At 37.4% G+C, this 26,768-nt stretch overlaps 3 protein-coding genes across 4 annotated transcripts in view; 1 reads left to right on the top strand and 2 right to left on the bottom strand.

The window, feature by feature from the left end:
* Positions 1-5,924: 5,924 nt before the first annotated feature.
* The window catches only part of Neto (Neuropilin and tolloid-like), a 94,469-nt gene continuing 73,625 nt past the window's right edge, over positions 5,925-26,768 (top strand). For both annotated transcript variants that reach the window (XM_017155311.3, XM_017155312.3), the window contains exons 1-2: positions 5,925-5,996; positions 20,161-20,269. The gene's annotated coding sequence lies outside the window, so the exon portion shown is untranslated. The remainder of the gene's footprint in view (positions 5,997-20,160; positions 20,270-26,768) is intronic.
* LOC108066696 (uncharacterized) lies at positions 12,734-13,425 on the bottom strand. The gene has a single exon (XM_017155315.3). The coding sequence runs from the start codon at positions 13,309-13,311 to the stop codon at positions 12,808-12,810; it is 504 nt and encodes a 167-aa protein (XP_017010804.2). The 5' UTR covers positions 13,312-13,425; the 3' UTR covers positions 12,734-12,807.
* LOC108066695 (salivary glue protein Sgs-3) lies at positions 23,647-24,849 on the bottom strand. Its single transcript, XM_017155313.3, has 2 exons — positions 24,732-24,849; positions 23,647-24,636 (listed from the first exon to the last, which is right to left on the bottom strand). Exons 1-2 carry the CDS (start codon positions 24,739-24,741, stop codon positions 23,813-23,815), a joined length of 834 nt encoding a protein of 277 aa, XP_017010802.2. The 5' UTR covers positions 24,742-24,849; the 3' UTR covers positions 23,647-23,812.

The raw sequence follows: 26,768 nt of genomic DNA, 5'->3' as shown, positions 1-26,768 counted from the left end.
TCATTTGACAAACTTTCACATAGATAGACCGAGTCGAGTTTACCAATTATCAAAAATAGAATTTTAATTATACATTCTGAATTTGTCTGGCCCCATGAAATTGAAAAGTTTCTCGCTTATAACCCCCGAGACAATTTCCCTGGACAAAAAAAGTTTCCCAGGCTAAATCGTTACAAATTTTGTTTGTTTGTTTGTTTCTTTGCCTATGTAGCTCGGTTAGAGGCTTATGATTCCACCGATTTTGTAGACTTTAAGAGTACTTAAACGCTTATAGAGAACATACAGATATTGAGTAACCTGCTACAATGGTTTAATCATGCAAATGATTGACCATTTTGAATACTTGTGCTTATCAGTGGCGTAGGCGGGATTTACTTGAGGGATACAAAAAAAGTTTTAAAAAAAATTATTATTTTAGATATAGAAAATAATTTAAAAAAAATTTTCTTATAATCAGTGAAAATAAATTTAAACTAATATCAACTATAAATAAACCCAAAATCGAAAAAATATCGATAATCAATTAATCAGGGTTTCCAATGAGATAATTTTCTTATCGATAACATTTTTCTAACTATCCCTACGTTAATCTCTAGACATTCTTACTATTTCACAATATTAATATGGAATATCAAACTTTCCAAATAATTATTTACACGGACAATGAACTAATTGAACCCAAGATATGTTGCCAATAATATTATCTACATAATTTATTTCGAGTTTTTACATTGTCATAAATTGCCTAGTGTTTGGGATGTGGAAATGTGGAAGTTTAATGATTTCCCCAAACGGACAAACATTTACATGCGTGCAAATATTAAAGCAAAGGATGTGGAATCTGACCCTTTCGAACCCATCCGTGTAAATACAGTCCTGGAATCAGGCATCACGAATCAGGCAAACAGACTCGTTTATCGCCACAAAAACACACACCCACAATTACAGATCCAGATGTATAGTTATCCTTGGATTGAGCTTGCATAACTTTGGGGCCAACTCGTTGATTATGTAATTAAGGATTTTGCTGCTGCTTTGCTCCTTTGCTGCCTTGCTGTCAGTGTCCTTAGATCCTTGGAGACAACTGATTAATAATTGCAGTGGTCGATTGACCAGGCCAGGCGGGAAAGTTTCATTCTTTTGGCCTGGGTCCTTTGAGTCCTTCCTTCCTTCGCTCGCATATCCTTGTTATTACGGTTATGACTCGAACATTGCTGCTAATCACACTCGGAGGCATTACACACATTGGATTCGAAAGGCAAATAATAACGCACAAGAGAACAAGGAATGGAAAAGGGGATGGGGATGGTGGAAATGGCAAATGAGTGGGAATACTCGGCCAAATTATTCCTTATTGAGGCAACAGGCAGCAGCTGCCAGGATTTGGATACCCTTGCAGAGGGTACTATGATTTCAGTCAAAAGTTTTCAACGCAGCGAAGGAATTCTGTCCGTCCGTATGTCCGTCAGACCCTAAAAAATGAAGAATAAATTATAGCTTCAGTGTTCTTAACATAATATCTTCTACTTTTGGAAATGTTATTTTTGTAATACTTCTACGTTTCGAATTTAATTTTATCAAAATCGGACGACGATATAATATAGCTGTCATAGGAACGTAATGGGAAATTAGTAAAAAAAAATTATATCTTTGTTAATTTTTATTGTATTGTCTTCTACTCTGGGATAAAACTCTGTTTTTATTTTTCAGAATTTTGAATTAAATTGAAACAAAACAAATGGAAAAGTAAATGTCAAAATAGGACGAAGTTTTAAATTTTTGTATTTTAATTTGATTTTGGTATTTAATGGGAAGGATCAGAATCTGCAAGGGTATATAAGCTGCGGCTGGCCGAAGTTAGGTTCCTTTTCTGTTATTGTTGTTGTTGTTGTGGGCGTGGGTGTTTTTCTTGTTCGCCTATCCGCATCTTACTCATTTGGTTGTAACTCTGGCAACCTTTGACCGCCTTTCGCTGCTGTTGTTGCTTTTTCTGTTGTTGTTGCTGCCCTGTGGCCTGTGGAAGCGGCAAAATAGCAAAATAGAACAGCAAATTGAAGCAAAGGAACGTCTCGACCCCACTCCCTCCCCTTAACCCACCCACCAGCCGTATCCTGTGGCCCGCACAATGCGGCTTTTGGTCTCAGTTGTCCTAGGTCCTGATGCAAAAACGCAGGCAACGCTCGGCTTTTTGTCCCTGCGTCTCGCAGGCAGCCAGCACTTTTTTTTGTCATTCGCTGGAATTTCAAGCTGGCAGACTCAAAGGATACTCTTTGGGTAAGGTTAATTGGGTATTAATGTGATTACATCGATTTTTCTACAAGTTGACAGCCAAGGCAAATGCAGTTCAGTTTATATCAGCTAATCGGAGACTTCAAAATATAATACAAGAGAGAACGCTATAGTCGGGTTGTTGTCCCGACTATCTAATACCCGTCACTCAGCTAAAGGGAGTGCGAACGCTGTGTCGGGTTGGTGTCCCGACTAATAATCGTAACTCAGCTAAAGGGAGTGCGAGGGAGATAGATATATAATTTTTGATTGCGTATAACTTTTTAATGAATGGTCCGATTTGAAAAATGTCGATAGGTATAAATATACACAACAAAATTGCATTTATACTTCTCGGAAATCTTTAAAGATGTGGGCGCAGGACCCATTTTAAAATCGTTAGTGGGCGATTGTGGGCGTTAGAGGGGGCGTGGCGCTCGGCTAAAATAAACTTGCGCTGCGTAGGAAGCCAAAGAATATGTGTGGGAAATCTCAACCTTCTAGCTTTTGTAGTTTCTGAGATCTCAGCGTTCATACAGACGGACAGACGGACAGACAGACAGACAGACAGACAGACAGACAGACAGACAGACAGACAGACAGACAGACAGACAGACGGACAGACGGACATGGCTAGATCGAGTCGGCTAGTGACCCTGATCAAGAATATATATACTTTATGGGGTCGGAAACGCTTCCTTCTAGCTGTTACATACTTTTGCACGAATCTAGTATACCCTTTTACTCTACGAGTAACGGGTATAATAAATAGCTGAAATGATAATGCGTTTGCGACTTATCAAGTAACAATATCTAGGAATATTTTCTTTACACTTATTTATTTTATTTATATAAATATTACTTTTAAAGATATTAATAAAACAAACAAACAAACTTTCCTCGCACTAAAAAAACATTTTTTATGAGCCATATGATAGCTTGAGCCAACGCAGCGCATACTTAATATTTTGAAACCTTTTATATTTGCCATTGTTTTTTGTCGAAAAACGTTTAAATCGATCATGCTAGCATAAGCTGCCCTCATTAAACTCTATGTCTAAAATAAACAATAATACGATTAAGGGATTATCGAGATTTGTATAGTAGTTGATACGCAAGAGTATGCTTATTTACACGATTATTATTTTTTTATTCTACGTGTTTGCAGGAATCTTGTTTATTGTCATGGAAACGCTTTGAAAGCTAATATAAAGGAAATTAAGACTGTCTGGGGAAAACTGGGTAACGATAGCTGCTGGAGTTGCAGTTATTAAAAAAAATAAATGAAATATGAAAGTCGGTAGTTTTGACGTCTTTTTGTAGAACGTAAGCAACCGAATCATCAAAAGAAACATCAAATCGCTTGGGGCTTAGAGAAGACCACATTCTCAACATTTTTAAAAACAGTTTCCACAGTCTGTGATCCAAGAATGTCATTTGACATTTTACCAAAAAAGAACCAGGGCAAATAAAATAAAATAAAATAAAATATTATGCGAAGAAGCCGAACAAAAAATGAAGACAGACTTTGTTGTCCTTGTCAGCGTGGCTACAACTTCCTTGGCCCAGGACGACGTCGGAAGTGCCAGCGGAAATGAGTAAAAAACCTACAACTCACTCAAAGTTCCCGCTCTTTTGCGTCTCTTCCACTCGAACGAAGGGACTTTTCATCTCGAGTGAAAATCAGGCCAAACACGAAACCTCTTCGGCTGTGTTCGGCACTCGTTTTGTCTTTCCACTCACTCGGCATTGAGCTTTTGTGGAGCATCCTCAGAGATGCCAAATTTTAAGAGAAAATAGCTAGACAAAAAAAATAATTTTCAATGGTATACACAATAGTTTTTTTTTGGTTGTAAGTTTTTTTTTAATTGTAGAATTAGAATAACGAATATTTTACTTCGAAATAATAAATTTCTATTAATTTTTAAATGCAATTTAGTTTTATTTTCTAGGTTCGTCCTTTGATGATCATAGAAAACTATATTTATTTTTAAAGGCACGTTCCTTCAAGTGAATATGGCTCCAGATGGCGCCACTGGGGAAAGTTATTTATGGGCGCTGCAAACTTTTGCCTCAGGTAAGTCGCTAGGTATTCACAAAATAATATCTTTTCTGTTAACCATAGACTGAGATGTTCTTTTTCAATAATAATTTTGGCAAAAAACTAGCATGGGATATAAATTGTAATCATTAAATGCAAAAAAATTATACTTATAATAAGATTTCGTTTCCATACAAGTACCCATATACATATATTTTTATACCCTTGCAGAGGGTATTATGATTTCAGTCAGAGGTTTGCAACGCAGTAAAGGATACGAATGATCAGTAAAACTAGACGAGTCGATCTAGCCATTCCCGTCTGTCTTTCTGCCTGTCTGTCTGTCCGTCTGTCTGTTTTTACGCAAACTAGTCTCTCAGTTTTTGAGCTATCGGGAAACATTCCCAAAAGTCTTTCTATTGCAGGTAGTATATAAGTCGGAACCGATCGGATCGGACAACTATATCTTATAGCTCCCATAGAAAGGATCGGAAAAAAACGTTTAAAAAATTATAGCTTTTATTATATTATTTTTTATTTTTATATAATATTATTTTTTATATATTTCTGAATTTCGAATTAAATATTTAAAAAATCGGATCACTATATCATATATATCATATTTTCAAATATTTCCGAATTTTGATTTTAATTTTGAAAAGAAAAGCTGTCATAGAAACGATCGAAAAATTAATGTAAAATAATAGAAAATGTAACATTTTTACGATCTGTAAATTAATAGAATGATCTGCAAAAGTATATAAACTTCGGCTTGCCGAAGCTATATTCCTTTCTTGTTTTAACAAATGTATAATCTTCTACTTTCTTTTATCACTTTTACTTTTATCAAAATCGGACGACTATATCACATAGCTGCCATAAAAAATTATCGGAAAATAAAAAATAATTTTTTTTTAAATGATCTATATCTAATTATTATTACCCGTAAACACATCCCAAAAATATAGTTACAGAAAACTTCTTTAGAGCAAATCTATCGCTCGCAATTTTATTATTTGAAAAGTACTCCAATTTGACAAATTTTTTACCAGCTCTAAAAATATTTTAGAAAACTGGATTAATCTGAGTAAAAGTTAGTATTTGTGTTGATGTTTTTGTTTTCAAGTACAAAATTACTTAATTTGAGTTAAATTTAACTCAGTGTGGAAACAAGGCCATGAAAACAAGCCAGATTTGGCGGGGAAACCAGCCAAGTGGGCACCACTTGTGGGGCGACAGCAGCAGTGGCAGCATCCGCCGTGGCAGCGGCAACAGTCGAGCGGCAGACTCGATGCAGCAGAGCCAGAAATTCCGGCATTACGTATACGCCCAGTCTACGTCGAGTTGGCCACGTGTACGGACACGCGGCGCGGTTCGCTTTCTCCGGTGGCAGAATATTCGTTACCAACATTTCACTACCAAAAACATCGCGAATCGGGGTTGAAATAAAAACTGAAAAGATACGATTATTAAAAATATTAAATATATTTTTTTTACATATAAAAAGTAAATTTTTTTTTAATTAATTTTTTGTGTGCCAAGTGCAAGTGTTTAGTGTTTTTGTGAAAAGAATGCCGGCCTGAAAAATGCGCGCCAAAAATTGAGAAATCTTCGCAGAGCGCAGAGGCAACAAAAACAAATAAAAACAACAATTTGAAAAACCGACCGAAGGAGATAAACATAAATAGTAATATAAATATGTATAAATTAAATACACACATACCTATGCATAAGTATTTAGGTTACAGCTTTACATTGTAAACAAATAGTTTTTTCGTGTTTTCCCTGAAATAACAAATCAATTTACCAACATTGACCAATTAATTAGTGAGTTAGTCACAACATCAATTAGCAAGGATAACAATTAATAAAATGAAAAAACTAACCAGATAAACAAACACGTAATATTCAGCAAAGTATGCAATAATACTGTTTGAGAAAAAATTAATCAAATCAAGTTTTGTAATTTCGGTGGCTGAAATAAATTAGCATAAATTGGCCTTTAACTGAGTTTTAAACTGTTGGTGGTAAAGTTTTCGTGTTTCCCCAGAGAATGAGACTTAAAAATCGTTGTTTGCGGAAGCTTACCAATATTTGGTTTAAAATCGATTTTAAATCAATTTATTTAGTTTTTTTGCGAGTGCTTAGAATTTGTTATGATAATAATTTACAATATTTTCGTATGCATTTTTATGACTGTTTACTTATAAATTGATTACCACAAAGATTTATTTTTATAAAATTATGCAGAAGACTAAAAGAGGGAAGAAATAAAAAATGTTTACATTTATTTGATATCGCTCACAACATTTTTTAAAATTACTGTTGGTTATTTATTGTTGCCCATCAGGACTTTAAAAGTTTTCAGTAGTATTCGTTTAAAAATTGTACCGCATTTTCTATGTATCCCATTTAGATAAGTTTGGGGCCACTTAGCGAATTGGCGGACATATTTTTAGACATAGCCCAAATAGTAAAAAACAAGAGCACAACGAACAAGAAAAAAATATAAAAAGGAGGGAAAATCGTATAAAAACCGACGACAAGAATGCAAAAGCTATAGAGAATCGGGGAAAAATGAGAGAAATTCATTAATAAAAGACAGCAACAAAAACAAGAGCAAAAATTAAACGGCTGCCATCAAGCTTTCCGCTTCCCTCACCCTTCTGTCAACCATTTCCCCTCCGTTTTTCTCTCGCTTTTTCTTGTCCGGCACAGCTGTGATCACAAGAAAAGCCAAAAAAAGAAAATAAGGAAAAAGCAAAAAATTCGGAAAAATGAAAATTATTACATATGCGTAATGGGCATTTTCTTGTTGTTGCTGCTGTTATTGAAAAAGATTTTCCCGAGCTACAACTACAACAGCTTTGATAGCGGCAACTTTGACGAAGGTTTTCTTTTGGCTTTTCTTTAAATACCCCGTCTACCCGTAGTGAGGATTAAGGAATGATGGACTAACATTTAAAAATTAATGTCTATAGATTTGTTTTCTTACATTTAAATGGGATATTAGTCACTTGATTTTTAAGAGATTGAATTATACTTATATTTTCTTTTAATATATTCTTACTGTAAAGCTTTTACTGTAAGTATTTATACCCGTTATTCGTAGAGTAAAAGGGTATATTGTTTAGATTAATTTCGTTTATTTTAAAGGGTACCAAACAAGCTTACATTGCCATTCAGTTAATTTCCCTGCGTTTTCTACATATTGTCGCTGTCTTAATGAATTCTCTAGACTTTCAATATCCCCATCTCGTTTGCTCACTGTACCGCCATCTCTTTCTATTGGTGGCTGTGGCTGGCAAAGTTTTGCATTATGTTCATCTCTCGTCTGGCGAGGCGCTCTTCTATATCCCATTCCCACATATGTGGCTCAAGGCTATCGCATACACGCACTTTCAGCGCCCTCGTCGATTTCTTGGTTTTATTTCTCATTTTCCATTTTCCATACATTTTTCGTTGCTCTCGTTTTGGTTTTCGTTTTCTTAATTTTTTTCAGCATGCTGCCCTCATAAATTTTCGGGGGAGGCAAACAAAATGTTTGTGGTAAAGTTTTCTTTGGCGAGGGCTTTGTTAGGAAACGATCGATGGTAGTTAATTCCATGTTTACCCATGCTGTTGATAAAAAAAGGTTGCTTTGCATTTTAAAGCCTGAAAAATCTAAAAATTAGCTACAATAAAATTATATTTTTCAGCTTTGGAGGTGTTATGCTAATAAAACCATACATATATTTTCCCTTATGAAATTAGCTAACAATATTAAATACAAATTTAATAGAATACTTATTTGTTCTAGACTTTTTTTTTTTTTAATTTAAATTTACTTTCTTTATTTAAAAAAAAAAATGTTTTTTCTTGGCCTGATTAAATTTAATGAATATGAAATAAAAATTTGATGTAATATTTATTAGCTGTAGACTTTTTTATTTATTTTAAAAATATTAAAATTGATATTTACTTTATTTTACTTTTTTAAGTTCTTTGTTTACTTAATCCGATTTAATTTCCTCTCCATTTTCCCCGTTTTATTTGCGCCATTTGGTTTTAACTCACTGCGGATTCGCTGAGATTAAATTTTTCAATTTTTGGTACCATTTATTTCAATAAAATTAAGCCAGAAGTTTTTGCAGTTAAACCCAAACTTCCTTTTGCGATTTCTCTGCTTTTGGTTAGCTTAACGGCCTTCCGCCTCCTTTGACCACCACCCATTTCTTTTGTGTCCCGAGCAACAGGTCCTCTCATTTGCTGGGATTTCTTCTTATTTATCTGTCTTCTTCTGTATTATTTCCCATTTTTTTGCCGCATTATTTTTGAAACCGAATAAAAGTGGTCGTCCGAAAGGCTTTTTGCATTGTGCTGAAATTTTCCCAGCGATTTCCCGTGGAATGTGAAACTAATTGCAGCTGGATTTGGGTTGCTGGCTGGTGGAAAACGCACTGGCATACAACTAATCAGAACGGAAAAAGAGCAGAAAATTCTGGAAACGGGAATGGGTTTTTCTGGCGGGGGAAAAGCCAAAAGAAAAACGATTTCAATAAATGTCATAAATTTGCCCGACAACTTTACAAAAGGGCGGGGGAAGTGGAAAAGTAAAGGAAATGGCTTTTTCCCCACCCCTCCTCCCTGATTATCGTCTGCTTTGCTGTCGGCTTGTAATCGCTTTCATTACAGCAGAAAAAAAAGGAAAAAAATGGGGAAAAATACAAAAAGAAAACTGACCAAAAATAATAAAATAAAAATAAAAAAGCAGAGCGAGAAAGGAGGTAAATGCAAAATGCCATGAAAATGGAAAACCAACATGGCCATTTCCACAATGAAAGAGACGGCCAGATAAAGTACTGCTTTCACTTTTTGGCTTCTCCTCTCGCCAGTAATTTATTTGATTATATTTTTATTTCTTATTTATAATGATGAATTTAAACTGCTGTCCGGTAGAGAATAGATCTTTTATAAATATCTTAACCACTTTACTGCGGTTTCGTTCGGGGCTTTTCTTATCTTTTGTGTACATTTTTCTTTCTACATTGCGGCCACTGCAGAAATTTGGGCCACAACAAAGCCAAAGATGTAAAGTGAAAAATCTCATTTATATATATAGGTATATGTGTTTTGTGTATCATGGGAGCTGTCGGCTATATATGACCTGATTGCGGTTCCGAGTCTTCCAAGTAAATGTGCGTTTCGGGAAATGATGAAAACTATGGCAATTAGCTGGAAGAGTATGTTGATTTGGAAATATCAAGGGAACATTGTTAGCACTTCTAGTTTCACAGAGAAAATTATACAACGTTTTAGGTGCCGTTTTCATATAAAAACGTTTTAAAAATAAAAATGAAAACGTTTTAAAAATGCAAAGTAAAATAAATTTGTATGAAACGTTTTACTTTTTAAAATGTTTCATCCCTTATTTTGCACCTAAAACTTTTGATAATTTTCTCTGTGTTCATATTAAAAAAGAAAGACTAAAGGCCTAAAGCATACAAATGTTATTTTGTATTTAATTGTGTATTTTTTTGTAACAACCAAAAAGTTATGATCAATTTAGGCACTTTTGCAGCGAGTAAATCCCCAAGGTAAATCGATTGACAAAATGTATGTACATATATGACATATCATATCCCGCTGGGCATTTATTTAGTTTTGCCAAATTGCTCTATGATTTCATATCATGTTTGGCATTAAAATGCACTTGTTTTTTTGGTACGCAAAATATCCATTATTTGCCTACTTTGTGTGCGAAATATTGTACTATTTAATAGCCAGACTGCATTGTCAACGGAAATTAGTTCGAAATTGTGTCTAATCTTTTGTGTATTATATACAAAGTATTTGTTTTTTTGTTGTATACTGAATATATATATATTTAGTGAAATTACACAAAAATCCATTACTAAAGGTGGGCTGCGCTGTCGCTGCGACGCTGAGATGACGGCGACGTTGACGTCAACCTTCGCAGCAAACTAAAAGAATTTGGTTCAAGTGCCAAATGAAATATTGACTAGGCAACGAGGACTGCGAAGATGAGACACTGAGACTGTGAGGATGGGAGACTGGGAGAATGAGAATCTAAGAATCTTAGAATCTGGGCATATGGCGGCGCGTGTGTGACCAGCTCCTCCCAGTCAACCCAATCGCCAACGCACATCGCCTTGTTGCTCTCTAAAATAATAATAATAAACATGGCAAATATTTATTCCTTATAGACCATAGACTATAGACTACGCGGTAGCAAACGGGCTCTATGGTCTTGCCTCGCATTTTATTGAAACATAAAGATAATTAAGGTGTCTGGTGCGCAGATGGTGCCATTTGGCTTCTTTATTTTTATGATTTCTCTTAATTTCATGTTGATTAATGACGACTGTTAGTAGACCTACTGGGCACAGCGATAACATTGCTGTACTATTGGCTTTTAACTTTCCAAAAAAACTTACTTAGTTACTAAAAATCCTGGAAGTTTTGATCCGTTTTAATCAAAGGTTTTTGAAATGATAAATTAAAATTGAAAAATATTTATGTTACAAAATATATACATTTTTAAAAAATATATTTATTAAAATATTTACATTTCTCAACAAATATATATATTTAAAAAATATATATTCCTTTAGTAACAAAATGTATTTAAACAAAAACGTTTTTAAAACCAACAACAATTTTTGTTTACCATTAATGTACAACATTATTCAACAAAATGTAAATTTTTTAACAATTTTTTAAAAAAGTAACGAAGAAATTTACTTTTGAAGTAATAAAATTTATTGATGTGTTTAAAATAAAGGGGTTTAAAGCCACGAAATATTTATTAAATATTTACCTATGTATAATATTTTTCAACAATATATAAATGCTTTAACATTTTATAAAAACAGTACAAAAAATGTAATTTTTAAGTAATACAATTTCTTAAAGTTTTTAAAATAATGTTTTTTAGGCAAAAAAATATGTATTAAATATTTGTGTATAAAAACACTGTATTCTTAACGAAGACAAATTTTAAGTTTTTTTTTTTAACAGATTTATAGAGGGTGTCTTAATAGTCGATTGAGGATACTTTCCAAGTTCCTCGCGTGTTTAGACTGCGAAGCATCCGAGTGGCTCGATGTTGCTGGTGGGGTGTTGCTGTTGCGCCCGATGTTGCTGCCGTGCTGATGTTGCTGTTGCTGTTGGCACTGTAGTTGCGACAACTACATAAACAGCTGTCATGGCCCTGCGACCGCTGCAGTCGCTGCTTTTCTCTGCTCTGCTCCTCAGCTTTTCGCAAGCGTTTCTCCTTCTCCCTCTGCCCCTTGTTCCTTTCTCTTTTTCTATCGGCCTCGTGGCGTCTGCTTCTTTCTAATAATAAATTGCCAAAGAATTTGTGTTTGCCTGCAGCGGCAAACATGTCTGCTTTTTATTTTATTTTATTTTGCATGCCTGCCTGCTTGTCGAGCATCTTAAAGGTGCAATATCCAAGTCATTTTTCACTTTCACTTTCCCGGCCTTTGTTTTTCTTGCCTTGCCAGCGATAATCAGCTTTAACATAATGTGAATTTTTGAGCACTCGGGGGAATTCGTGTTCCCTACAAACTTGCATGGTTTATAAGCGAAAACGAAAATTCAAGAAAATGGGGAAAATAAAATATGTGGGTATAAACTATACAATTTTTAAAATATTAAAGATAAAGATGTTTTTATTTTTTTGATAGTTTTAATATTAGGAGTAGTGATACTCGTAGAAAACTTATTCTAATAGAAATGTTTCCCCACACACAAAAAAAAGCACGTCGCCGTAAAATCGATAAGTCCAGGTAATTTTCTGGTTATTCCTACTCATATCGTTTTTACCTGAAATATTCATAAAATTTACATTAAATAATATCATTTTGCCGAATTCTCTCTCTCGGAGATTCTCTAACTTCGAAAAAGAGCGCAAGAATCAATATGGCGAGCAAAATGACATGAGTGGAAGCGAGAAAGACGTATTCGAAATTCGAACTGACGAACTTCAAGCATGTTTTCTCGCTCGCACTAAAATACGTTTTGGTCAGGAATAATGCAAATTTTCGTTCTTACATTTTCGACCATATCACATTTACCTGGCCCCATATCAAGTTAAAAATGATCTTAAAAAAGGTCAAATTGACCTACGATTCATATCGATTTTTTTTTGGGTGCATAGCAAAAAAAAAACAAAAATTCAAGAACAAGAAAAAAATGTTAAAATTCTAGAATTTTTAAAGATCATAGTGAAGATCAAGAGTTTTTTTTCTTTGCAGACTACTTTAATATTATTAGAATTTCACAACTTTAAGAGTCGAGATACGCAATCATGATTGTAATAGTAAAATTACTTTATAGACGGCTAAATCTAATATTAAAGAAAAAAATGTATAAATTGTATAATTTTTAAAATTAAAGAATTAAGATACATGTTTTTTTTTTTGGAATGCATTAATATTATTTGGCATACACATCAAGCTTAAGAGTCGTAATGCGCATCAATTAGTAAACAATTACTCCATAAGCCTTCTCTCCAGGTAAAGCCGCCAGGTGATCATATCATCGGTCATCATAAGGTAGATCGTGCACCAGGAGAGCATCTGTTCCAGGGCCAAACAGAAGATAAGACAGTAGGCGACGAGGAGAAGGACCATTAGGTTCATCCAGACTTCCTCATCCCACACATGTACGGTTGTCTTGGACAGCAGTTCGAAGTTATGGGCGAACTTGAGGCAGCAGAACAGGATCCAGGGCAGCATCAGTAGGAAGAACCCCTTATTTTCCTTGTGCCAGCGATTCGGGTTCATCAGGCGGGGCACCATTGTCAGGATGGTCAGCACCAGGGACACAATGGCGGGGCCCAGGATATTCGGATAGAAGAACTTTGCGCTGTTTATGCGCTTAGGGTAACCCAAGCGTGATTCCAAGGTGACCAAAGGAGTCACACTGATCGCCGTTAGAAGCGCCGTTCCGTAGATCAGATGCGCCAGGTTCCCACGAGTCATATTTAGGACCATAATCACAACTGCAAGAAACCAAATTATAACTGCTTAAATAAATCACAATAATTACTGAGCACGACGACGGAATTTAGTAGTTATTCGTTTCGTATATGGAGTTCTTTTGAAGTTTGGTCCTATGGCCTACTTCAATGTGAAATATGGGGCAAGGTGACAATACCTATGGGTAATGGGATCAGAAAAATTAGCAAAATGTAACTTAACTTTAACTTATCCCTTAAGTCGTATTTTAAATATTTATTTTTATAATATTTAATACAAAATTAAATGATACTTTTATTTGTCCTAGTTTTGGCTTTTTCCTTTTGCATAAATTAACTATTTTTTGCAGTTAACACTTACTATCAGAATGACTAAAATCGTAGGAATTTGGGTTTAATTAAATGAGTTGAAATATTTTTATATTCAAATATATATAAATATATATATGTCTGTATATATATATATATATATATATATTTCATGTATTTTAAATAAAACAACAGCTTAATTACACACCATATATTTTTTAACAATTTTTTAAGTATAATAGACTTACAACAAAATCTTAAAGATTTTTAAGAAAAATTGTAAAATAATTTAAAAATATTTTTAAGAAATCAAAATTGTATTTTTAGAGATTCGCTAGACAATTTGATTTTTAATATCATTGTTTTTTTGGGCAGCCGTTTTGATTTCCGTTTGTGTCCTTTCGGCTGACTGTGGAAATTCTAGAAAATGTGTGTCGCCGAAAAGTTTTCGTCATCCTCCAGATCGCGAATGCTCTTAATTGAATTCGTTTGTGAGCAGCAAGAGAAATATGTGGGAAAAATAAAATAAAATAATATTTGAATTTCCCATTCGCAAATTGTGCAAGTTGTACGTGTTTGTTGCTGTTTTTGCCCTAATTGTTGTTGCTTTCGCCGCCGAGGACAGAACATTGGGAAAGTGGGAAAAATGAACTGAGCTGCAGAAAGTTTTTCCTTTCCGTTGAGCGTTTTTCAATTGCTCGAAAACTATTTTACTTACGTTCAACTTTCACTTACCAATGGTGGCAAACTTTCCACGGTAACTGTATGCCAGCGAGGGGGGTCAAGGGAGGAGGGACACAATATATTGTGGTGCCCAAAATAATAGATCAAAGTACTGGCTTTACAAAATCACATATAATTGGGGGTATTCGATAAAAAATTTAAAGTAGGTACTTTAATTTCTAATTGAAGAGCAGAAAAATGCACTCTGCATAATAGTTTTCAACGACACTATCAAACTGTGTAACAATTATTGTTGCACATATATTAAATGTTTAAAAATATATTATAAAAATAAAATAAAACTGTTGAAGAAAAAAATGGTCGAGTTTGTGCACTTGTATCGTACGGTCGTGTTAAGCTCCTAATTAGCAATCAGAGAGTGATCCTCAACTTCTTCTGTTGTGCTTATCAGCGCGTTATCTATTTTTAGACTCCGTTACGCCGGGGTCTTTACCGAGTCCGACTTATTTACCACCCGAGCATAGTGTAAGCGTTGTGTACGACTTTGCCCATTGGGCTCGGTCTTGTCTCTCGCTTGCGCTTGCACTGCCCAGCGAGAGATAAGAAGTAAAGACTTTTGAAGATTTTGAATTTGATTTCTATTATTTTCGTAATCGAAAATTATAGTAAATTAATAAATGGATGAGAACACACCTTCTTATCCGCCGCTCCCGAAAGAGCCACCCGGATTTGAGAAGATGAGGGAAATCGCTGGCCAATCACCAGCGGAACTTCGAACCAAGCTTGTAAAAGACTTGGCTCAACGGCAATTGGATGCCCTTCGACAACGAAATGCAGATGCTGTTAAGACCAGCTCAGCAACACCTGTAACTAACACCGTTACAGCTACGAGTGCCAGTTCTGGCACCACCACGTACACCGTTGCAGCTTCCTCATATACCAGCCCAGTTTCTACAGCAGGAACGTCTCTGTCTTTGGGAGCTAACAATCTCCCGATATTACCCGCTACCGGGTGCTCGTTTCAAGCACCTAGTACTACTCGTAGCAGGAAACGAAACCCTCCAAGCTGCGGTAATGAAAGAGACGACATAAAGAAGACAAAGGCAAATGTAAACAATGCCAAATTGTCAATTTAAATCAGGCTTCGACCTCCAATGGACTTCGCAACAACCGCTTCGCACCTTTGGCTGAGGAATCGAACCCAATTGAGGAGATGGAGACAAATGAGGAGACGAACGATCCCATTGACCAAGCGCAAATTCCAAGCCAGAAACCTCCACCCATATGTGTTCCAAAGGTCACTGATATCCTCACTCTGGAACGAACCCTTGATGAAATCATTGCAGCAAGTAGTTATGAGATTCGTACATCTAAATTCGGAATTACTCGCATATACACTGACAGTGCAGAGTCATTCCGCAAAGTGGTTCGTAGCCTGACTGCTTTAAATTGCGAGTTTTGGCATCATCAACTCCGTGAGGACAAGCCATTTAAACTGGTGCTAAGGAACATACATTCCACAGTTCCAAAGGAGGAAATAGAACGTTGCTTCACGGACAAAGGTTTCAACGTAGTGAATATTTACTGTCCAAGAAAGCCTGGCACGCGCGGCACTACGGCCGACGTTAATGTTGACGATAGACAAAATCTGTTCTATGTCAATCTGAAGATGACTACGAATGTCGCCGAGTCGCTTAAAATCAAACAAATAGGAAGGCACCGAGTTACAGTGGAAAAGGCTACCCGAAATAAGGACCTCGTCCAATGTTACAAATGTCAAAATTTTGGCCACACTCAAAATTGTTGCTTCATAAAGCCTGTGTGTGGGAATTGTGCCGGAGATCATCCTACCAACTCAAAATCGTGCGAGTCAATCCTTAACAATCAATGTATGTGTGCAAACTGCGGAGAAAATCACCCTGCAGGTTTTAAAGGCTGCAAAGTCAGGATGGAACTAAGCAGGAAACACAAATCTGCAATAAGGCTAAGCAACTCAACGAACAGCAGGACCAACGAAAGCCGACACGGTCAACTATTCTCCATGTCAGCCACCAGAGATGGCGTCTCTTATGCAGACATGGCAAGGAATAACCTTCCGAGCACCAGCGCTACAGCTACGCAGTCTTCTGCACATATACCTGGAGGCGACCGCAACCCCAACAAAAATTTGTCTACCTTGGAGAAGGCAATATTCGATATTAACACTAGGCTGGATCAACTCTTCAAACTAGTCATGGAAACGATTGAGTCGAACAAGGCTTTTCGCGATCTAGTTCAGGTTCTAATTTCTAGAAAATGACAGTCTCAACAATAAAAATCGGATTATGGAATGCAAGAGGTATAGTTCAGAAAAGTGAAGAACTTCGTCTTTTCCTTATTGATAACTCAATAGACATAATGCTCATTACCGAGACACACATGCGTCCCGGTCTTAATTTGTACCTTCCTGGTTATGATCAATACTTTGCCAATCACCCTAGCAACACCGCTAAAGGCGGCTCTGCTATCCTTATCAAGACCAGCATTATCCACACGCAGAGTGAGCCCACAACGCGAACAGACTTACAGCTAGCTTGCATTGAAATTCTAACAAATGGGGGTGTTGTTAAAATAGCTTCTCTGTATCTTCCTCCCAGCGAGCCTTGGACAAAAAACAATTTTGACCAGCTACTAGTCTCTCTAGGCCCAAAGTTTTTGGCTGGAGGCGACTTTAATGCCAAGCATCAATGGTGGGGAAATTTAAGATCCTGCTGCCGGGGAAAGCGTCTTCAAGAGGCCATAGTTTCTAGCTCAAGCCAAGTTCTAGCTACTGGGGAACCTACCTTTTATTCCTCAAATACCAGGCTCACACCAACAGCTCTTGACTTCTTCATCGTAAATGGGGTACCACTCAACAAACTTTCGATCGAAACCAAATATGAACTATCCTCGGACCATCTGGCAATTGTCGCAACGCTAAGCCAAATACCGCAATGCAAGGCCAAAAGAAAATCTCTTCTACCGCCCGGCTCCTCTGTTGAAAAGTTTAAGGAATCCCTGGACAGAAGCATTAACCTCAACGCTGTCATCAACCATCCAGATGATCTTGAAGCTGCGGTAGCAGCCTTCATGGAAAATATATACACAGCTGCGACAGCTGCTAGCCCGAACCAAAGGCACCCTCCGAACCAAAGCAGAAGCAATCTGCTCCCACAAAATGCTCTAGTTCTCATACAGCTTAAAAGAAGAGTCCGCCGAGAATACACAAGAACAGGAGATATTCGCGTCTACAAGGTTTATAAAAGATTGTCAAATCGGCTAAGCAAAGTCTTGTCCATGAACAAGCAAGACCACATAGACCAGATGTTGGAGAATGCGAGCCCAGATGCATCGACCAACTACTCCTTGTGGAAACTCACAAGCCGATTCAAGAGACAGGTCACCCCAAAGGCTCCTCTCAGAAATCCCACTGGTGGTTGGTGTGGGTCAAGTCAGCAGAAGGCGGATATCTTTGCTGATAATCTAGAGAACAGATTTAAGCCGCTAGATCTTACTCCGATGGAAAATCGAATGCTTGTGGAAATGCAACTGGACAGACCTTTCCAAATGGCTCTTCCCTGTAAGCCTGTAACCCTGGAAGAAGTCAAGGCACAGATCGGAAAGCTCAAAAACAAAAAAGCACCAGGAGAGGACCTTCTAGACAATAAAACACTAAAAATTCTTCCCATCAAGGCACTACTATTTATAGTCCTGTTGTTTAACAGCGTCCTAAGGATGAGTCATTTCCCAAGTGCATGGAAGAATGCTATCATCACGATGATACCCAAGCCTGGAAAGCAACCCACTGAAGTAGATGCATACAGACCAATTAGCCTCTTACCTGCACTGGGCAAAATGATGGAAAGAGTCATACTGAATCGGATCCTTGGACAAGAAAGAGTAAGCAGAGCTATTCCAAAGTGGCAGTTTGGATTTCGAAAAAGTCATGGCACACCTGAACAGCTACATCGCGTGGTCAATTTCGCTCTGGAAGCCATGGAAAACAAAATGTACTCAGTTGCAGTGTTCATGGACATTCAACAAGCCTTTGATAGAGTATGGCACGACGGTCTTCTAAGCAAGCTGAAGAGCCTCCTTACGCCTCAGCTTTTTCTCCTCATTCAGAGCTTTTTAGCTGAAAGAAAATTCAGTGTGGTTGTCGATGGAGAAAAGTCGTCAAAACGCCCAATCTCAGCTGGTGTACCCCAAGGCAGTGTACTAGGTCCAACACTATACTCTCTATACACATCAGATATGCCAGATTCCTGGGTCTGTACCGAAGTCGACGATGATAATATGCTGATCGCAACTTACGCCGACGACACTGCTGTTATGGTCAGAAGTCCAAGCATGGAAATCGCAACCTTGGGCCTGCAAGAGTATGTGACACGTTTTGAAAAGTGGACAACAGAATGGAACATAGGCATCAACTGCAGCAAATGTGCTTGTGTCACATTCTCCACAAGGCCAAAAGACTGCTCAGGAATCTCCATGCTTGGTTCTGTACTTCGTCACGAGGCCTATTACAAGTACCTTGGTGTGATTTTGGATAGAGGACTCACTTTTCAGAGACACACAACCATGATCAAGCAGGCTGTGCTTTCAAAGGCAGCAAGTATGTCCTGGCTTTTATCACCAAGAAATAAGCTCTCACTGTCCAATAAAGTGAGAATCTATAAATCTATTCTCAACCCAATCTGGAAATATGCATTACAAATCTACGGCATAGCGTCAAAGTCAAATCTGAACAAAATAAGAGTAGCGCAAAGTAAGATTGTTAGATCGATTTGTAATGCCCCCTGGTTCATGAGAACTAGAGATATAGAAAGAGATCTCAAAATTCCAAAGATAGGCGATGTCATACGAATGCACGCAGAAAAGCACTATAATCGCCTTGGCTCTCATCCAAACTCCCTAGCGAGGAGATTAATATGGAGACCTACAAGAAGAAGATTGAAAAGATACCACCCACATGACCTTCCTTTAAGATCCATTTAACCGTTTAAAGCTTAAAATTTAAAATATAAATAATATAAAGTTAATGTATAAACATCTATACCCACATTTTGTTATTCCCTGTAATTTACAACCTGCTCAAGCTGCCACATAGGTAGCAGTATACCTGTTATTGTTGAATAAATATAAACCTTTTATAAAAAAAAAAAAAAAAAAAAAAAAAAAATAAAAATGGTTAAAATATAACTAAATTGTTTTGAATATTTATTTAAATAAGTTATAATTACTTATATAAATTTATTAAAAGTTTCAACGAAAAAAAATTACAAATAAATTATTTGAATATTTATTTTTATTATAAATAATACAAATTCTTAAAAGGCTTTGATTTTGTCTTATTTTTGTCCTATTTTTATGACCACAGCTGTCGGCACGATATGTGTCTGCCTGTCTGCATCGTTTTCCACTGCGAGATATTAATTAATAATTGAAATAACTGAGCTCGTTATAAAGTAAGGCACTTTCGGGCACGAAAAACGAAATACCCAGGCACAAAAACACTCCTTACTTCTTAACCACCCCCCGGGGCATCCGTGTGTGTGCAGCTGTGTGTGTGCAGTTTCAAGTTTAATTTAAAGTTTAGTTGTAATTTTGAACATTTTTCGTTGCGAGGGCAATTAAAAATTCAACGCGCAATCTACAAAATGAACCCCCCAAACGAGTCGTTGGCAAAAAACGGCAAAAACGGCGGCGGCGGAAAAAATGTGAAAAAATTTTTTCCAGCCTGGAGGAGTCATTTGGCAGCTTTCCGCGACTCTCTATTTATTTATTTATATGATCTGCCTTAATTCTCGCCACACAAATAAATGATGAACATTTTCCGCTTAATCTTTTGCAGAATAATCTGAAGTGGATGGTTGGATAGTCGGGAAAACTAAGGACTGGCAAATTAAAAAATAAATGGCGCATGATTAACAAACGGTCTGCTGCTCGTCGGGATTTTTGCGGTAAGTGTTAAATATGCTTATTAATTAATGCCGCAAAATATCCGCAAAAATCCAACAAAATTAAGCGCCTAACGCCGCAAAAATTCGAAATCGCGTGGGAGTTTGATGTTTGCTTGTTAACCATAAATTAAGCGACCACAAACAATTGCCCTTGTTAGCTTCACAACGCGCATTTATTAATAAAATAAATTATCTAAAAAAAAATTATTGCAATTGTTAATGAAAAGAAAAAAAGGACAACAAAATCAAATACAATAAACATACTTATTTGATCGGTTTAAATTGGCCTTTGAGCTGCTATCTTAAATGGAATTTAAGTAAACAAGCGTAACAAATGAGTTGCATATGTAAACTCGCTTTTGTATATTTTGTATTTAAATTGAAGCCCTTTGGTGATTTTGTTTTTATTTACATTTTCAAAAGAAACGAGGCTTTTTGATTATTTCCTAATTAATTTTCTATATTTGCTGACATATTATAATTACTGCTTTTACATTCATAATTCAATTTTAAACAAATTTTTAAATCCCATTGCCTCTAAATGATTGTCAAATATTTTAGGGCACATATTTTTCCTTCTATTTTTTTAGGCCTGTTCACCGCATTAAGTTGGTTGTGGATAGAGGTGAACAAATTACTTCAATGGCTCATAGGCTTTTATTAACTCAAATAATGATGGAAACTTAAATGCAATAATGTAGAAGGGCATCTAAGCAATTTTTTGGCATAGGTTTTACTACAACTGAGCACAGACCCTCGAAGATATCTTAAATCAAAAAAATAAATGTTGCTACTTTTTTCAAACCGCGATTGCACAAATACCACCCGTTAAACTCGAAAACTAAGTATGCAGATATGCTTATATCCGTCTATATTAACACAATTTAATGTGCAATAGGGCTGCACCAAAAACACAGTTGGCCTGTGTTATCTGACACTTCATCAATGTTATAAAATTTACTTAACGCTGCCTGAAACGTTCCTTTAAGTTTGCATTTTTTTTTTAAATTTCGTTCTGAACTATGATTTTTTGACCCTAACTTTTTGTATTTCTTGTACAGTTTTTCTTTGTTTAAATATTGCCTTAGAAGAATAGATTTCACTTAGCCTCAAACGATTGTGCCATTACATTTACCTACAGTATATGAATATCTAATTTCTCCTTTGACTTTACTTGTTGTATTTATTTTATAATTTATGTTACAAAGAAACTTTGTTTTTGCAGAAATCATCAAAAGACATTTTTGCTTGAAATGCAGGTGATATTTATTTGAAAAATTGTCAGTTTTGATTTCATTAACACCTCAAGCCAGAAATGTTTGTTTCATTTACATATTATGATGTGGACATTTTATTTTTCCTTTTTAAATTCGTAGACGAAGGTATAGATTTATTTTCTCAAGTAATTTGCATTTATTTGTTAAAGCCAGGATTTAATATCAGTTTACACCTTTTGCCAGTTGACAATTTTTGAATCCGAATGATGGGCGAAATTTGCTTTGGATTGGATTTTCCTTGGCCAGGATGCTAATGCAGCTGTGTTGGTGGTAGCGTATCTGTGTGTGGACACACGAAGTATCTATGTTTGTCCCCCTGGTTGGGTTTTGGCTGTTTGGGGAGTGCGTGTGGGACAGCGTGCGTGTGAATGCGAATGCGTTATATTCCGCCCAACTGTGCAAAAACAATTCGCGCGCCACTTTGCGCCATAAAAAAAGCCCTGAGATATTTAATACATATACAGAAACACACAGTGACATAGATATATGCATATACGTATGCATGCAGGACGGCGAAAGCCGAGCGAAACGCAACCAAAAACCCATTTTTGCATTTAAAGTTTTGGCCATTTTATTGCTCCGGCCCGTTTTGCGGGTAATGGCAAAAAGTATCCTTAGCCGAGGTCCTTCCATGTTGTTTCAATTTCGCCTCCCCAATTTTTTCTGTCCGCCACTTTTTTTTGGGCTTTATTTTTTGGCGGTCGTCGAATGCCCCAGTGAAATATGATAAAAGTCAGACGCGACGCGACGCAACGCGGCCCTCCGCTGCGGCGCTTTGCGTTATGATTTGTGTTGCTGACCCCAAAAATAAGAAAAAAATAGGGGGACACGAAAAAAAACACAAAAACACAGGGAAAAGCTGTGAAAAAATTTTGATTTTTTAAGTCCTCTGATCCTATTTCTTGAACCTTTAACGTGTGTTTTCATATAACTAGATATAAATAATATGTAAGTATTTATTTTCAATTATAAAAGTCCCCTACAATAGAGTTTGCACAGATTTCGCAAGCAAGCTTACTTAGCTTATTGCTTATTGTGAGAAAATGTTAACTACAGCCACACTGGCTGAGAGTTATTTATCGTTCTTACGTTTGGCTTATTTCATAATTAAACATAAAGACATAATATTCTTCTTTAGTACCTACAATTAATTTAAATTAAATTACAATTAAATTTGTTTTATTTTTAATTTGAAATCGATATGAGTAACGCATAAAGCAATAGTTTTTCTTTGTAGCATTAGGATATGAAGTAATAAATAAATAATAAATGAAACCACCTAATGGTAATTTAAAGGAGTATAAAATCGCCGCTAAGCGAAATAATTTTTTCAAAGCTTACCTTTTATTAAGACATTTACGCAATTCACATTCACGGAAATGTGAAACATACATCAGCGTATATCAATCTAAAGCGAAAGCTACAACAAGCCATGAATAACCATCAAGGTCTATTTTTCCCTGGCTGATTTAGTGACTTGGGGAGATTTCCGCGAGATTTTCCGGCCCCACTTGGGACTGGGGAGCACCAGCGGAATATCAAGGATGCTTATCGACAAATAAATTCTTTACCCTGTCAAATGCCCTGCAGCAGCCCAAGTGGGCGGCCCAGCGGTGGTATATGGCTGGATATAATAAATAGCCTGACATAGTAATGCCACAGACACTAACTCACAACTGTCGCCCTGTTGTTGTTGTTGGGGGCCTTCGAGTCCTCGACCGAAAAGTTGACGCCTATAAAACGGATATGGATGTGCACCAAACTGTGGCATACTTTTCAGCCACCCACTGCCCACTGCCCTTTCCTTGCCGTTCCAAACGCTCCGAAAGTGTTGACAAATTTATGAGCTTGTTTTGCTTTTTCACAATTTTTGTTCGGCTGATTGAAAGTTTTCTTTATTTTCGCCGCCGGGCAAATTGATGACAATTGAAGAGAGAGGGCCAGACAGCTTAATCGTTCGTGTTCTATATTTAGATAGATTTTAATAAAGGCTTTGATTGATTGAAGGGCCCAAACACATTGCAGCTGTAATGGCTGAATCACATTGGCGCACAGTCACACTGTTTTTTTTTTTGTTTGTTCCCATTGAATTGGCCACACTTGTTTCTTGTATAATCAGTGAAATATTTATTTATTGCTTTGGAATCGTTAACAATTAATCCGCACACTCTTGCTGTGCTATATATTCTTTGAAAAAGTGCAAAAAAAAATTCTGTAAAACCAATTTGCTTTGCTTGGGCGCACGATGGCCACACTGGCGCACTGCTTAGTTGCGCCTGGCGTCACAGTTGTCGACGAGGCTGGCCAGACGGCAGGTCTTCAGCTCGCGATCGAACCAGAAGCCGCTGGGGCAGGACACGCGCCTCGACCTCTGCCGTTGGCAAATGTAGTAGCGGCGGCAGTGACGCACATCGGCCAGGAAGGTGCCATCCTCCTCGCCACGGCAATCGTGGCGCGAGATCAGCACCGAGGCAACTTTGGCGACACCATTGATGTCGTGTTCCGTGTCTCCAACCACGTTGGTTCCATTGTTTCCGGGATTCAGCGGGTTATTGGGTGGGCAAGGTTCGGTGGTGGTGCAAGGTGGGGTGCAGGTTGTAGTCGTGGTGCAGGGTGGAGTCCGGGTGCAGGGTGGCGTCCTGGTGCATGGAGGAGTCCTGGTGCACGGCGGCGGGGTCCTGGTGCATGGTGGTGGGGTCCTGGTGCAGGGTGGTGGAGTCCTAGTGCACGGTGGTGGGGTCCTGGTGCACGGCGGAGGGGTACAGGTGGTGGTGGTGCATGGCGGTGGTGTGCATGGAGGAGGGGTACAGGTGGTGGTGGTGCATGGAGGTGGGGTGCACGGAGGTGGGGTGCAGGTGGTGGTCGTGCATGGAGGCGGGGTGCAGGTGGTGGTGGTGCACGGTGGCTCCGGGGTACAGGTGGTGGTGGTGCACGGTGGCTCCGGGGTGCAGGTGGTGGTGGTGCATGGAGGCGGTGGGGTACAGGTGGTGGTGGTGATGCACGGATCCGGTTCTTGCCTAGGTGGATGGGCCAGAACTCCCCGGGTGCCGGCGATCGCGGCCAGACCGAATGTAATCAGCAGCAAGTGGTCTGCAAAGGGCACAGAAAAAAAAAGAATAGATCACTGAGTTGAGTTGTCCTTATCGAAGGATAATTGTTGGTATGCGAGGACCGGAGCTACCCACAAACTCTCATGTTGCGTTCGACGATGGTGCTTGTGCTACTGCAGTTTCTACTTCTCTGCCGGATGACGAATGTTTTTCGCTTCAATCGGGTCGCTTTTTATATCGCTCCGCAGTGGGGACTTTATCTGGGGAGAGCACTTGAGATCGGTCAAGTGGTACACGGGCCATGATCCCCGAGGCTCTCGGCACTCTGCTAATTAACCGAATCGCACGAATCGTGCAGGCTTTTGGGGTTCCGGTTGGTGTTCATGTAAATGTAAACAGCCTGTTTTTCAACTCACAAGTGCAATGTTTTTTTCGCTGTTTGCTTATGCCACTCTTGTGAAAATTCCACGGGCTGTATATTCCCTTAATATTCCTATTCTGTGAATAGAATTAAATATTTAATATAATTTGGTCATCATCTTGTATGGGAATATATATTTTATTATTGTGTTAAATGCTGTTTTATTGTGTTTATTAATACCTATCTAAATGTGGAAGAAAATTTTCAAATCGGACAATCAAAGAAGTCGGTTTTCTGCATGCATATCTCCATCTTCCTCTTTAGCTGAGTAATGGGTATCTTTTTTCTATTTCCTATGAAAATTATCAGATCTTATAAAAATAATAAAAAATCTTAATCATATAATTTGACATCTTGATTTCCAAAATCCAAAATCATTTTGCCCAGTGAGCGCCATTCGAACATACACTGATGGTATTGACATTTGGCTCGGGTCATTTGGCCATTCCATATTCCGTACGCAGTCTGTAAAATAGTTGAAATTGCCTGTTAACTGATTTCGCAGGCCCTGCCCCTTTTTGGCCATTGCGCCTTGACTCCGGGCCAGTGCAAACAAGAGATTTCGGTTTATGGCCCCGGCCCGGAAGTGTTAGGCCAAGCGGCCAAGTGGACAAGTGGCCAAGAGCAGACGAGGGGACAAGTGTCGGCCATTTGGCAGCCGATAAAAATGGCAAAGAGCCTAAGGGGGCGGCGTGTGTGGGTGTGAGTATATGGGTATGGGTAATAATTTCCCCCTTCCCATGCAACGAAACATACCCTTACCTCCCAAACCAACCTTTCCGCGCCGCTGTAAAAACAAAGAAAAAAACAAAAAAATAAAGACCGCCATATCCCCGTGTGGCCCGCATGTCCTCGACAGCCGAGGGGCCGGGGAAAAAGCGCCGGACAGTTGGCAAAAGTTTTGTAATTAAATATGGTTGTTGCAGTTAAGATTTATGAGCGATTTTCATACCAATGGGGGAGTTTTATGGCCGAAATGAACAGGCATTCAATGTTTTGCCACTTCAAAATAAATTAAGTCAATAAGCTCTTGGTATTTCATAAATATATTGGATTTATTTATATTTAACAATATTAATAAAAAGTTTAAAAATTGAAAAAAAAATATTTGCGGAACTTAAATGTTTTTTTAAATGAGGTTTAATTTTTAGAATAAGTAAATATCTATTAATAATAAATAAATAAATCTTTTAAAATTAATATTAATGAAAAATATATTTAACCATATTAATGTGAAATGTTTTAAAATCAATTCCCTTTTTTAAAAAAATCAAAAGTTTAAAAATATGCAGAAAATATTTTACAAAATTAAATCAAATACTAAGTTTTTTATTAACATGACACCCTGCCGTTTTCATTTGCTTTCAAGCTTTTGACAATGCACCGAGGAGCAAACAAAGTGGCGATGACACAAATCTGGCCACATTCACCCGCATCCGGCGACATCCTTCAATCCCACCCAGTGTCCTTTGAACCTTCGCCCGGCGATCGTAAATAATTATTTATTTAAAGTGTAGAATATTTCCAAACGGCATAAGCAAACAGAATCAATTGTTGTCGCATTGGAATATTTATGCATTTATGCACGCATTTACATTCCGACATCTGTTGGGCTTTCGAGGTGCCTTTTTTGGAGTTTTTTTTACTCTTTCGGACTTTTTTTTGAGTTGGGTATTGGGTTTTGTTGAAGCTGCAAAATTATTATGTGAGCTGAGTTTTAATTTATATTCAAAGTGTTGAGTGTTTTAAAG

This window comes from Drosophila takahashii, chromosome X, assembly GCF_030179915.1.
Source record: "Drosophila takahashii strain IR98-3 E-12201 chromosome X, DtakHiC1v2, whole genome shotgun sequence".
NCBI lineage: Eukaryota > Metazoa > Arthropoda > Insecta > Diptera > Drosophilidae > Drosophila > Drosophila takahashii.
This window is presented reverse-complemented; position numbering and strand designations above follow the sequence as displayed.

Excerpts from the sequence above, each read along its gene's own strand:
- LOC108066696 (XM_017155315.3), bottom strand. The coding sequence starts at position 13,311 with ATGGTCCTAAATATGACTCGTGGGAACCTGGCGCATCTGATCTACGGA.